The following is a 13,271-nucleotide window of genomic DNA, read 5'->3' as shown; positions in this document are numbered from 1 at the left end:
TAATGTATGTGAAAGGGTTAGCAAACATTTAAACTCCTCAGGGAGGGAGTACACTAACATATGTAGTTTACACAAGAGGAGTCAAACCCTGGCACTTTTTTGCAGGTTCACTGAATAATGATCAGGAGTAGGAATCCTGGCCACTTTTTGTCTATCCTTCCCAAGGGACATTGAGGCAAATTGTAATTGCCATCCCAGCTAAATCAGCTCAGACAAGGGATCAAACCTAACCCCTTCCTCGTCCCAGAATAACACAATATAGTGCCATGGTTAATCAAATTTCTGTTTTGGAAACTGCTGAAACTTAAAACCATGCAGCATTCCACCCACTGTTGAAACTTACAGGTGAATTCAATGCCTGCTATTATATCATTAAAGTATGCAGTTCTGTTTTAGCATTGTATACTGTTACATTCTCCTGTTGATTTATATTTACATCAAGAAATATATTACAAGAAGGAACTCATAAGTAAATTAAGCTTTTTGATTTGTGTTTATTAAATGAACAAAAAGCTTCCAAAAAGCATGTCCGGTAGTCTAAATGATATTTAACAGAATGCACTTAAAATGCACAAATCCAGCATCCAATTGTAATCCCTTTTACTCAATCTTCCAACCTTTTGAATTAAAATGTCTTCTGTTCAAAACAAATGCTTCAATTTGTCTTAATATATAAAACAATCTTTTTACATGTTTTATATTCTACTAGTCAAATAATTTACAGTAATTCAACTTTTCAGTCTTTCTTCTTTAAATGACAAACTTAAGAACATATTTACCAGCCTTCATCACACACACTTAGAAAAATCTTCAGACAGCTGCAGCAGAGTGTAAACTAAACAAAAAGGAAGGAAACAAGCTGACCAGCAAAGTCAGGTATACACCACTGTACAATCACAAAATACAGTCGTCTGCAGTCTGATACTCTGGTTTATCCATCAATACCAAGTGATCCTACCCATCATCTGAATGCATCAAAGCAAAATAAATTCCAGTTATTTGAATTGTAGATCAGGCATATGAAAGTGTGTGCATGTGTTTCTGGGGACAGGAACTACCTGGTAAGTAGTTATTAAATCATACCAAAAATCATTCAACCTGGAAATAAGTTTTGTTATTCCTGGGTTAAGAATTCAGTTCAATTATGAAAGATTATTATCCATCCTTGGAAAAAGTAAACATTGGAAATAAATCAGTGTGACCTACTAACTATTCTACCAGATTTCTTTTGTGTTTTAATTCTTCATCGCTAATTAAGAACAATTTTATATTTCTGTCTCCCTTTGTACCCTGATGGAACCAGTTCCTGCTTCTGTACTATTCTACAAGTGCTGGCAGCCCTCCAGTACCTCAAGTGGCCATTCTTTGTAAATGAACCTAGGCAGTGACTGTCAGCAGGCTATCTGACTGAGCCGATAATGGTCCAAACAAAGGCATTTTCCAGCAGGGGTAACTGGATAGCGGTCAATAGTTGGAACCAAGACTGATTTTCTTTTCCCCTCTTCCTAGGTCAGGAACAGAGACTAATTGTAGCACTAACAGCTCCCCTGGCTGACGTCTGCTACCTCAGATCAGTCATGTGATCAATCTGGCTTAGCACTATAACAGATAGTGCATTTACCTATCCAAGATGCTTCATCTAAGCTGTAAATTTTAGCAGAGTGGTGAAGGCAATCACCTTAGAGTAGTATTCAATATTTGAACAGTTTTGAACTATTCTACAGGTGTGTACACATATTTGAAACAGCTTTTTGCTCTAAAAGAGTAAACCAAAATTCAGTTTTCATCATCACTGCTGCTCCATTCATCCTGGAAGACAAGATTCTGAGAGGTTCGAGTTTCAGACTGCAAAAAGAAAGGAAAATTAGTCACCATAAATTCATGTTTCATGACTTCAAATTGTTTAAATGTATTATTTACCCAGTAAAATATACAAGTAGTAGTTTAGACCTTTCTAAATATAACTTCAGATTTGATATTACTGAAATTTTAATTTGTTTTTTGCAGAAAGAAATTTGCTCAGATGATGGCGAAACAAATAAAAAATTCTCCCCTTCCTCCTTTACAAAAATTGCCATCTTTCTTAGTTAGGTGATGCAGCTAAGCTCAAAAGACATCCCCACTGATGCTATCTCTAAGTAGAATTAACAGAAGGGTATAGGGAGAGATGGGGGAAGAAATTCCTTCATGTCTAGGTATTCCTCCATCACCTCAAAAATCTGAAAATACAGTAAACTCTTGTTTAAAATGGCACTTAATCATCTGGAATTCTTTAATAACCAGCAAAAGAGATAACCAGTAATCTTGCCGATTCCATCCATTTTTCGTTTTTCTGAGTCCGAGTTTCCCGTGGTGGCTGTGTTAGTCAGTGGCTTTAATTTTTTTTGTGTTAAAAATGGCCTACCTCTCTGTTATCCGGAATTTTTCATCAACCAGCACCATCCCGGTCCCGTAGGTGCCGGATACGAAAGAGTTTACTGTATTTGACCTTAGAGAAACTCCGAGCATAAATGCCAGTTGAGGTAGGATCAATCTAAGGAGAGATTGCACCTCAAAACCAATATCCCCCCAAGGATGCAATAACTGCATGTAATATAAACCATCTTTAAGGAACTAGATTGGCTCTTTTCTGGGACTAGAGCACCACTTCCAACTAATAGTCAACAGCGTTATCTGGCTCAACTCAATTTTTAAAACTAATTTTGTGCATTTTATCATCAAGATGAGGGATTTTATTGCTGGGAATGGAACACTTTCTATTTTGGGTACCTAGTGCCAGCATTAAGCACACATATACAGAGTAAAGTTCCTTGCACTCTGTCCCAAGAATGTGCCTCAATCCTAACCTGATGGCCTACATCCTAGGGTTTTAAAAGAGGAGGCTACAGAGATAGTGGATACATTGGGCTCGATTTTTACTGAGTCGTGGAGTCGGGCTTGGAGAAGTGCGGGGGGTTAAAATCCCGAAATCAGGGCTCCCGACCCCTTCCTGCACCCAAACCCGCCTCCATGCCAGTTTCAGAGGAGGCGGGTACCCGCCCCGCACTGGGACCCGCCTACCCGAGGCAGGAAGGGATTTGTGCCAATTAACTGCCTGTTAACAGGTAGTTAACAGGCAGTTTTGAGCCTAATCCCTATTTTTGATGTTGAAGTGTGGGATTCCCGACGGCTCCAAACCACGCCAAGTTAGAGGAGTCGGGCCGTCGGGTTGAAGGACTTGAGGGGTCGAGATGTCGGTGTTCAGGTGAGTGATGTGTGCATGACTGCAAAGGGAAGTGTGTTTGGTGTGTCTAAAGTGATTAAATAAGTTTTACATACCTTCTCTTACCTTTTCAGCCTTCTTTCCTTTAGGTTCCGGGAGTCCCTCATCTCACCGGCACAGAAAGCAGAATGGCTGCGAACTGTCAAAAGTGACAGCCTGCAGCTTTCTGTGCAGGAGAGATTTCTAACTGAGTCGGTGGAGAAGGACTCAGGTTAGAAGACTGTCAGTGTTTGACAGCTTCAAACAGCTGTGAAACGCTGATATTTCATCTGTCAAAACGTCTTGACAGATGAAATTTCAGTCTGTGACGTCACCTGTTGCCGGGTGGCCCTTAATTGGCCTGCTGAGCGGGCTCAACAAGGTTAATCAAGTTCAAATCGCGTGGATTGGCCGCATCTTGATGGAGGCGGGACTACAACCCCAAAAGTTGTAGTCCCGCCTCCAACCCGACTCCAGAGTTAAAATCCCCCCCATTGGTTTTGATCTTCCAGAATTCTGTAGCTTCTAGAACGGTCCCCATGGATTGGAAGGTAGCAAATGTAACCCTGCTATCCAAGAAAGAGGAAGAGAGAAAACAGGGAACTATAGACCAGTTAGCCTGCCATCAGTAGCAGGGAAAATGCTAGAATCTATTATTAGGGACGTGGTAACAGGGCAATTAGAACATCATAATATGATTAGGCAGAGTCAACACGGATTTATGAAAAGGAAATAGTGTTTGACAAATCTAATTTTTTTGAGATTGTAATGAGCAGGCTAGATCAGGGGGAACCAGTGAATGTAGTGTATTTGGAATTACAGAAAGCAATCGGTAAGGTGCCACACACGAGGTTATTACACAAAATTAGGGCTCATGGGATGGGGGTGATCTATTAGCACGGATTGAGGATTGGTTAACTGACAGAAAACAGAGAGTAGGAATAAATGGGTCATTTGCATGTTGGCCGGCTGTAACTAGTGGGGTACCACAAGGATTAGTGCTTGGGCCTCAGCTATTTTCAATTTATATGAATGACTTAGTGAGGGGACAGAGTGTAATGTAACCAAGTTTGCTGACAATACAAAGCTAGGTGGGAAAGTAAGTTGTGAGGAGGATGCAAGGAGGCTGCAATGGGATATAGACAGGTTAAGTGAGTGGACAATAACATGGCAGATGGAATAGAATGTGGAGAAATGTGAAGTTATCCACTTAGGTACGAAAAATAGAAAAGCAGAATATTTTTTAAATGGAGAGAGATTGGGGCATGTTGGTATGCAGAGGGATTTGGGTGCCCTTGTAGGCAAATCACTGAAAGCTAACATGCAGGTACAGCAAGCAATTAGGAAAGCAAATGGTATGTTAGCCTTTATTAGCCTGGGGGGATTGTCCCATGAGGAGAGATTGAGACGACTGGGCCTATATTCCCTAGAATTTAGAAGAATGAGAGGTGATCTCATTGAAGCATATAAAATTCTTACAGGGCTTGACAGGGTATATGCTGGGAGGATGTTTCCCCTGGCTGGAGAGTCTAGAACTAGGGGTCAGTCTCAGAATATGGGGTCGGCCAGCCATTTAAGACTGAGATGAGGAGAAATGTCTTCACTCAAAGGGTTGTAAATCTTTAGAATTCTCTACTCCAAAGGGCTGTAGATGCACAGTTGTTGAGTATATTCAAGACATAGATCGATAGATTTTTGGATATTAAGGAAATCAAGGAATATGGGGATAGTGCGGGTAAGTGGAGTTATAGAATCAAAGAATGGTTACAGCACAGAAGGAGGGCATTCGGCATGTCGAGCCAGTGCCAGCTCTCTGCAAGAGCACTTCAGCTAGTCCTACTCCCCTGCCCTTTCCCCATAGCATTGCAATTTTTATTCCTTCAGGTACTTATCTAATTTCCTTTAGAACTGTATCCTTCAGTTTATATTGCCTCTCCTCGTTCTTCCTACTAAAATGTATCACTTCGTACTTTTCTGCTTTAAATTTCATCTGCCACATGTCCGCCCATTCCACCAGCCTATGTCCTCTTGAAGTCTATCACTATCCTCCTCACTGTTCACTATACTTCCAAGTTTTGTGTCATCTGCAAATTTTGAAATTGTACCCTGTACACCCAAGTTGAGGTAGAAGACCAGCCACGATCTTATCGAATGGAGGAGCAGGCTCAAAGGGCCGAATGGCCTATTCCTGCTCCTACTTCTTATGTACTATCCTCATAAGAGCATCCCCTGGTACACCAGTGTGACTTATCCATTTCGTACTAAAACCATCCCAACACGGCGCTATGTGAGCAGTGAGCATCGGTCAGAAAGTTAGGCTGTGCTGTATCCCCATCTTCGCTGCCAGTGAAGCACCATGACAGGAGCAGAGGGTTGCAAACATCCTTCCTTTACTTTTGTCTGCAGAGGAGATTGTCAATTTAGGACAGTTTTATGGGCCCATGTCCAAAAGGAATTGGGCTGCTTTGAACCCATTCTGTCAATTGAACCCAGGTTATAGAGGTGAAAGACCTTGCCCAATGTGCCACCCAGTCTTCATTTCTTCCAGTGAATCACTGCAGCACTGATCGTATCTTCAAGAAGGATATATAGCTGGGCCACCTGTTCAGAGACATTACAAGACAACATACTGTCTTCTGGTACAATGACCAATCTCTGATTGCTTTAAAATGGAGTAAGAGACCAAAGCAGAGATCATGGAAAACTGCAGAAACCACCCATTTCACTTCCTTTTGAGCTGGCCACAAGCAATTATCTACACAAGGGTCAAATAAAATGATACATGCATATCCTACACCAGAATGTCTTGGCCCCTGCAACAGTGCAGGCGCTGGAGACCTTCTCCACATCTTCTCATCTTGACTCAAAGTCCAGTAAACAAATGGTGAAAACTACTACCACGGCCCAGATATTCCAATCCCTACGGGTGAGTATGCGCTGTGTATCCACCCATAGGGACATCGGGAATGCCAGTTTCAGGCATGCACAGCGCATGCGCTGAAAACCGGCATTTCTGATCTGTCAAGAATGCTTTTGATAGATCCTCCGGCTGCCTGGGAGAAGGGCCTCTGCGGGCAGATAGTTCTGCTTTTTGGCGAACCTCTGTCCGCAGAAAACCCTTACAATTCTTACGCCTGGTAAAAGCAGGCATAAGGCCTGCTTTCACCAGGATAAGAGTTGAAAAAAGTAAAAAAAAAAAAAAAAAAAATTTTTTTTCACTGAATTATCATTTAAAAATACTTTTTAAAAAAGGTAAGTTTATTTTTAGCCCCATAAAAAACTTTAATTTTTTTCAAAAATTTAAGTTTTTGTTTAAAATATTTAATTTATTGTAATTTCAAGTCATTTTAAAAATGTGATTCTTTTAAAAATTTATTTAAATTTTACTATATTTTTGGGGTGATCTCCATTCATATATTTGACAGGTCTTCCTGTCAAGTGTATGAAGGGAGATTCCCTTCTTTGATTGGCTCCCCATGGCCCACGTGATCCCAGGGACGCTGCGAACTGCCTGCACCTCTGGGATACGTGGGCCCTGCGCACTTCAAGTTTGGTGAGGCCCAGGAGTGGAAGCGTGTGCGTCCCGGGAGCCCTCAGGTAAGGGCGTAGATTTTTCCAGATTGCAGGCCTCCGCATGCGGGAGGCCTGCAATCGGAAAATACGGGCCCATAATTGAGATTTCCCTGAACTACTCTATTGCCTACAAGGTGGGTCTGTGGAATCCCTCCCAGATCCTGGTAAAGACCAACTGATCAACCTGCTCCAATATGCATCTTGATGGGCTATTATCACACACTACCTGAATTCAAATACTGTGGAAAATAGCCAGTCACAGTAAATTAGGAACTTGCTCGATCTTAACCAAGATTTCTCTAAGGATTGTCCCGTGAATATTGTAAGCAACATGTAACCTCGACTTAATCAACAACATATTCTATCCACCAAAACTATCAGCTGGGGCTCAGTGCTGCCTTACTATAATATGATTGAATTATATATTTATACTTTTTGTACACCTCATCTCATCCTATCTCTTGCTCAGCTGTGCCTATAATACACTGCATATATTTATTGTATACTACATTCTGAAAAATTCATATTTTGTAAAATAAAAATCTTAAAATAGCATTTAAGTTTTAGTCAGGAGGCCAGGACATGCAAGTTGTAAATATCTGGTCACCTGCTATTATTGAAGTTCACCTGTAATTTGAATCAGATGTGTAGTGTACACAGATTCAATTGTTAAAAAGTAAATATATGAAAATACTGAAGAATGCAGAGTACCAGCACAACAAAAACGTAAATATCCAACGCGATTTAGCTCAAACGGCTTTACTTAGAAATATGTTCAATTTAAAAATTATATATGGATCCTCTTTTATACTTGACCATAAAAAGCATGGCAAGTGTGATGTAATTGTTAAGATATTTGCTTTCTATTCTCAGCTGGAGAAACCAAGGTGTGGAACCCAGTCTTCACCAATATTTACACATTTTCCTACAGGGAGCTTCATTCCTTGTCTAGGGAGGTCTATGAAAACAGACATGTGGGAAAAATAAGTTTGTGAAAACATTGATTCGAATGTAGCATAAAAATGAACACAAAAAACAGATCATATTTCACGAGTGTCTACCCACAACACTAACTCTTGGTGGTCAACCAATTCACAGAAATACTTATGGGCCTGACTAGTTGACCATCAGTCAGATGTAGAGACTAACTTTGGATGGGAAGAATATAGAAGGAAATAATAAAAGTGAGTTTGTTTTTAAAAATATGGCCATGTTTCTGGTTCAATGAGATGAGAAGTTATTTTCTTATTTAGGGTACACCTGAAAAAAAAAACAACAAATGGATACCTGGAGCTTGGTACTGAAACTAACCTGGGTTAATTTCGCAGTAATAATTATTTTGGTTGATAATGATCATTTTGTTTGCATCCATATATTTAATCCTCCTCCCCTCTCCAACGTTCTCTCCTGAAGGCACTGACTCACATTGCAATACAGTTCCTGCAGTACCTGACACGTGAGAGCCATGATGATGAGTACAAGAGGGGCAATACAATCAAACCTAATCCTCTTCTTACCAGATATCTGTACACATCTGTTTTCCAGTAGATAGTGATCAGATATGGGAACCCTGGCTGAGTTTTCCCTCTCTTTAGCCTGGGCGATTCTGAAACCAATTGCAGACCCTCAATGCTAACTAAGATCAGCTAATCCTACACAAATCAGGAATCAAACCTGAGACTCTCCTGGTTTGTGTGGCTCAGTTCCACACTATGACATGCAAATCCAGGAGCTCAATGTTTCAATATTTATAAAACTAAGAGACCACAATGTTTTGCCCATAAAGCAATATGATGTGTGTTTATTCCCACAAATTCCCCACATGACAAGTCACTGATCTCAGCTAATGCCAGAGGCCAAGGATTTCCTCAATTAGAAAGAAACAAAATTAGAGGATGAGTCTGTCAGCTGGTTCACGAGAATCAACAGCAGAAATCTTAGTCAGAGAAGGGTGCATCACAACAGGGAGAGAAAGAACATGGGGTGGGATAACAAATATTGAAAAAAAATATAAATATAATTTTACCTACGTAAACAGAATCATAACTGTGCCTCACCAGATAGATTTTTTGGGGGTCTAGCTACTGACAATTTGCATCAGCAATAAAATCCAAATAAATAAAAAGTAAGTAAATAAATATTTTATCAAACTGGTTGGTAAAAAGGAGGCACTGGATATGAATCTCACTGCAATAAATCACAGAAATCACAGAAACCCCACAGTGCAGATAGAGGCCATTTCGGCCCATCGAGCCTGCACCGACACATATCCCACCCGATCCCCGTAACCCCTACACCAACACATATCCCACCCTATCCCCGTAACCCCACGTATTTAATCCCCCTAACACTAAGGGTCAATTTATCATAGCCAATCAACCTAACCCGCACATACAGCACACAATACAAGTTTTAATATTTTTTAAAACAGCTGAAGGATTAGTTTGAGACTGACAGCAAGGAAAATATGTAAATATCCAAATGAGCCCAAAATAAACTAAGATTTGTTTCACAACGTGTACCTTATCCGAATTGCAAATACATATTGCTGTGAAGTCACAATATAAAATACATACATCATGCTTGACAATCAAAGAACTGACATGACTCAGAGATATACTCCTCCCTTATTGGAATGCTGTCCCATAAGCAAAACATTTTTACAGGTTACATTGCTGCAGTGAATGTCTCAAAACAAGAATGCACGAAAGGCAACACGAAAATCTTGCGCGTCAAGGTCTGGAAATCTCATAACACAGTGTTTTACAAGGACCTTTCTGGTATATTTTGACCATATTTTAAATACTATTTTCTTCCACTTATTTAATAAACAATTCCATAACTACAATGTTCTCAAAACAACTAGGGACGGGCAATAAATGCCGGCCTTGCCAGTGACGCCAATATCCCAAGAATTACTAAAAAAAATGGAAGTGGAGTTGGTCAGTATGCATGTTTTAATTTTAAGTGTGAATTAACTGTAATTTAGTTACTGCTTAAACTAAAAGAACAAACTTGCAATTATATATTGTCTTTCACATCCTCAGGACATCTTAAAGCACTTCACAGCCAATTCAGTATAATTGAAATGTAGTCACTTTTTAGGCAATTTAAGTAAACTCAACAGCCAATCTGGGTACGGCAACGTCTCAGAAGCAGCACTGTTTTGGTTGAGGGATAAATGTTGGCCTGGGCATCAGGAGAACTCACTGGTCTTCTTCAAATAATGCCATGGGATCTTTTATGTCACATGAGGGGGCAGAACAGAATCTTGGTTTAATGTCTCATCCAAAAGAAGGGCCTCCCTCCATACTGCATTAAAGTATCAGCCTGGAGCAGGGCTTGAACCCGTGACCTTATGACCCAGAGGCTATCATAGAAACATAGAAGATAGGAGCAGGAGCAGGCCATTCGGCCCTTCGAGCCTGCTCCGCCATTCAATGAGATCATGGCTGATCATTGAAATTCAGTACCCTGTCCCTGCCTTCTCCCCATATCCCTTGGTCCCTTTAGCCTTAAGAAATATATCCAACTCTTTCTTGAATATATTTAATGAACTGGCCTCCACCGCCCTCTGTGGCAGAGAATTCCACAGGTTCACCACTCTCTGGGTGAAGAAATTCCTCCTCATTTCAGTCCTAAATGTCCTACCCCTTATCCTTAGTCTATGACCCCTGGTTCTGGACTCCCCGACCATCGGGAACATCCTTCCAGCATCTAGTCTGTCCAGGCCTGACAGCATTTTATAGGTTTCGATGAGATCCCCTCTCAATCTTCTAAACTCCAGTGAGTATAAGCCCAATCGACACAATCTCTCCTCATACGTCATTCCTGCCATCCCAGGTATCAGCCTGGTGAATCTTCGCTGCACTCCTTCCATGGCAAGAACGTCCTTCCACAGAGAAGGCGACCAAAACTGCACACAATACTCAAGGTGCGGTCTCACCAAGGCCCTGTACAACTGTAGCAAGACATCCTTGTTCCTGTACTCGAACCCTCTTGCTACGAAGGCCAACATACCATTTGCCTTCTTAACCGCCTGCTGCACCTGCATGCTTACCTTCAGCGACTGGTGCACAATAACACCCAGGTCTCTTTGCACTTCCCCTTCTCCCAATCTATTGCCATTCAAATAATAATGTGCCTTCCTGTTTTTGCCACCAAAGTGGATAACCTCACATTTATCCACATTATACTGCATTTGCCATGTTTCTGCCCAATCACCTAACCTGTCCAAATCGTACTGGAGTTTCATGACATCCTCCTCGCAGCATACCCACCCACCCAGCTTTGTGTCGTCTGCAAATTTGGAGATATTACATTCAATTCCCTCGTCCAGATCATTAATACATATTGTGAACAGCTGGGGTCCTAGGACCGATCCTTGCGGTACCCCACTAGTCACTGCCTGCCACTCGGAAAATGACCCGTTTATTCCAACTCTTTGCTTTCTGTCCGCCAACCAGTTCTCTATCCAAGTCAATACCTTGCCCCCAATCCCATGTGCCTTAATTTTGCACGCTAATCTCTTATGCGGGACCTTATCGAAAGCCTTCTGAAAGTCCAAATACACCACATCCACTGGTTCTCCCTTATCTATTTTACCAGTTACCTCCTCAAAAAATTCCAGTAATTAGTCAAGCATGATTTACCTTTTGTAAATCCATGTTGACTTTGTCCGATCCTGTCACTGCTTTCCAAGTGCTCTGCTATTACATCTCTTATAATGGACTCTAGCATTTTCCCCACTACTGATGTAATTCCCCGCTTTTTCTCTGCCACCTTTTTTGAATAGTGGGGTAACATTAGCTACCCTCCAATCCATGGGTACTGTTCCAGAGTCTATCGAGTTCTGGAAGATGACCAGCAATGCATCTACTATTTCTAGGGCCACTTCCTTAAGTACCCTAGGATGTAGATTATCAGGCCCTGGGGATTTATCGGCCTTCAGTCCCATCAATTTTCCTAACACCATTTCCCTACAAATACTGATTTCTTTCAGTTCCACCCTTTCATCAGACCCTATGTTCCCCGGTATTTCTGGGAGGTTATTTGTGTCCTCCTTTGTGAAGACAGAACCAAAATACGTATTTAATTGGTCTGCCATTTCTTTGTTCCCCATTATAAATTCCCCCGATTCTGACTGCAAGGGACCTACGCTTGACTTCACCAATCTTTTTCTCTTCACATATCTATAGAAGCTTTTACAGTCAGTTTTTATGTTCCCTGCAAGCTTACTCTCATACTCTTATTTTCCCCCTCTTAATTAATCCCTTTGTCCTCCTTTGCTGAATCCTGAACTGCTCCCGATCCTCAGGAATATTGCTTTTTCTGGCCAATTTGTATGTGCTCTCCTTGGATCTTCTGCTATCCCTAATTTCCCTTGTTACCCACGGTTGAGTCACCTTTTTTGTTTTATTTTTGTGCCAAACTGGGATGAACAACTTCTGTAGTTCATCCATTCGGTCTTTGAATGTTTGCCATTGCCTATCCACCGTCACCCCTTTGAGTGCCATTCCTGTAGTGTATGTAACCGTTCCACCTTTAAGAGTACTATTTTAAGGGTTGCACTACTTTATCTTGGCTGCGGTATACTGTAATACCGGTGGTGACCACACCAGTATATATGTGCTGTGTAATGATTTATTGGGCAGTTCCGCCCTGACCTTCAACTAGTAAAGACCTGTTAAAGTTTACTCTTGTGGTCTGTGTAGTAATTCTCACTATAACACACAGACTTAACAGTGGCGACGAGTACGATCTTACCCTGCGGCAGAGATACATCCAAGGCAGTTTAACGGGCGTCGAGAAGAGGCATCCGCCCTCATCATTCTGCTGAGAAAAGACTCGGGTCTGCAGAGCAAAGGAAGAATTCTGACACGAAGCCTTCCATCAGCAACAGGCAGTGATCATCCCTTCTATCACGGTGGTGGGTAAGCCGATCAGCGACGAGCAGCAAGTCGGCCACGTTGACGGTGAGTAGGGGAGAAAATAAAAAACGGAGGATTAAGGGCGGAGAACTCGACCACGGCCGGTGAAAAGAGCCGGACAGAAGTCGGGGCCAGAGGTGCTGAGACTGGGGCAGCGTAAGGCACGGAAGCCGCGGTGAATGCAAACGCAGCCGGTGTGAGAGACCGGGCTGCAAGCGGGCTGGGAGACTCAACAGCGTCGAGAGAGAGCTCGACCGCGACCGGTGAAAAAGGCCGGGCAGCTACCGAGGCCGCGAGGCGCAGCGACCGGGATGATCGTAAGGCGCGGGAGAAAATTTAAAAAAAAAAACGCGGAGAACTCAGCCGCAGCCGGGGGGAAAGGACCGGACTGCAAGAGGGGCTGGGAGGCACGACTGAAAACCGCTGGGGAGGGCGAACGCAGCAATACGGCAATCGCCATTACAGCCAGCGGGGGAGAAAGGCAAACGCGGGAAGCCGCCATTCTCGTAGGCGGGGAAGAAGACAAG

The 13,271-nt window shown here is 42.1% G+C and overlaps 1 protein-coding gene across 2 annotated transcripts in view; it reads right to left on the bottom strand.

Moving 5' to 3' along the window:
• Positions 1-474: 474 nt before the first annotated feature.
• The window catches only part of ercc8 (excision repair cross-complementation group 8), a 104,988-nt gene continuing 92,191 nt past the window's right edge, over positions 475-13,271 (bottom strand). For both annotated transcript variants that reach the window (XM_085971480.1, XM_085971489.1), the window contains one exon: positions 475-1,845. In XM_085971480.1, the coding sequence (XP_085827606.1) occupies positions 1,777-1,845 (69 nt within the window). In that variant the 3' untranslated portion in view covers positions 475-1,776. The remainder of the gene's footprint in view (positions 1,846-13,271) is intronic.

The sequence above is a fragment of the Somniosus microcephalus genome, chromosome 2, assembly GCF_052327205.1.
Source record: "Somniosus microcephalus isolate GS21.2 chromosome 2, FLI_Smic_1.0, whole genome shotgun sequence".
Lineage (NCBI taxonomy): Eukaryota > Metazoa > Chordata > Chondrichthyes > Squaliformes > Somniosidae > Somniosus > Somniosus microcephalus.
This window is presented reverse-complemented; position numbering and strand designations above follow the sequence as displayed.